This window comes from Plasmodium cynomolgi, assembly GCF_000321355.1.
Source record: "Plasmodium cynomolgi strain B DNA, scaffold: 0741, whole genome shotgun sequence".
Lineage (NCBI taxonomy): Eukaryota > Apicomplexa > Aconoidasida > Haemosporida > Plasmodiidae > Plasmodium > Plasmodium cynomolgi.
This window is the reverse complement of record NW_004193030.1, coordinates 1-1,673: the sequence shown is the minus strand read 5'-3', so window position 1 is coordinate 1,673 and position 1,673 is coordinate 1. Positions and strand designations below refer to the sequence as shown.

Here is a 1,673-nt window from a genome sequence, read left to right as displayed (position 1 = left end):
TCGTTATAAAAGACGAAGTGGTATTTTTCGTTCATTAATATATATATATAGAGCTCTTTATTTTAATTATTTGCAAACATATATAATTATAAAATTTATATCATAATAATTTCATTTAATCATTTTATATATTTTAATTAATATTTTTTTTTTTAGTATATGACATATGACAAATACTCTGAATTAAAACGTAGGTTCGATGCGACGAGAAGCTATACTTCTGAATCCATATCATTGGATAATATCTTAAAGGCATCAAAAATTCACGAATCTATTAAATCTAAATATAAAACAGTTTTTAGTGAACTCTTCAGTTATATGAATCACCCTATTATTTATTACCATAATGACAGAATGGGGTGCTGGTATATTAGCTATATATTATATAAAGAAGTATATAATATTCTTAATCGAGTATATACTGAAGAATTATTTAATGATTTCAAGGAATTTATACTTAGATACAACAGATATGATTCTTCAGATAATAATGCATGTTTAAATGATATGCTCTACGTGGAACCTCTGATATTTAGAATAATGGATTATTTATATCGACTGTATGAACTGTATATTAATTATAAAACAATGAATGAACATTTACCTAATCCTAATTGTAAGGACTTCCTTGCCTTTCTCTATTTATATAATAGCTTCGTAAGGACTTATAAATCTGGAACGACTTTTTTTAATAATGTATTACAGAATTTTCACAAAGAAATTAATAATGCTGTATTGAATTATCAAGCTAAATGTACTGGTGTTACCTTTAATGTAGATAATCTAAATCTCTATAGCCCCATTAAACCTCCAGAATCTGTAGTTCTGGAATCAGTAGTAAAACACGAAAACAATCAGAATTAGCAGTAAAAGAATTGCAGGATTCAAAGAAAGAAGTCGCGCATACAGAAGAACCAGGACTGGTAGTATTAGAATATAGAGAAGAAACTAACAAAGGAGCAAGTACAAGAGGTATAGGTTTATTAGGAGACAGGACTATACAAGCAGCAGAAAGTCTAATCCGTGAACTACCTGGTCCTCAATATATCACAACAGGCTCTCCTAATCCGAATACACCGACCCCTGTAGGAACAATTATAGGTACTTCATTAGGATTTGCTTTACCTCTAATAGCACTATATAAGGTAAGGAAAATGTAATTATTAAATATTATCATATTTTGTTAATGTTTATTATTTATTATCTGTTAAGATAATAAAAATGAAAAATTATATTTTTAAATATGGATATTCATTACATTAATAGTTTACCCCTTTTGGAACCTGGATAAATACGAAAATGTTAGGGAGAAATAAAATAATGGAAAATATAGAAAATAATAATCAGGATTTTTTATTAAATAGTTTGGACGATCGAGAAATAAAATTAGGCGACACGATGTACCAAGTAACATATAATTCTGTAACAAATTAATAGTTTTACCTAACAGAAATATTATATTCTTTAAAAAGACGATTGTATTTTAACATTATATTTAAAATATAATAAATAACTGATAAAATAATATAAACTAAATTACTACATATATTATATATAATTCAAAACATAACGAAGATGTAGTACATTAAATGTTATAATATAATAAAATTTGAACACGCATATATTATTATAACATGAATTAAATGCATTAACATTCAAGACACTAATATTAT

General features: G+C 25.7%; 1 protein-coding gene across 1 annotated transcript; it reads left to right on the top strand.

Annotated features, from left to right (window-relative positions):
• Nucleotides 1-156: 156 nt before the first annotated feature.
• Nucleotides 157-864, top strand: PCYB_005450 (hypothetical protein; the record flags this gene model as incomplete). The annotated part of the gene is made up of 1 exon (XM_004227966.1): nt 157-864. A coding segment is annotated over one exon (708 nt), but the record flags the coding sequence as incomplete, so codon positions are not given.
• Between the last annotated feature and the right edge of the window lie 809 nt (nt 865-1,673).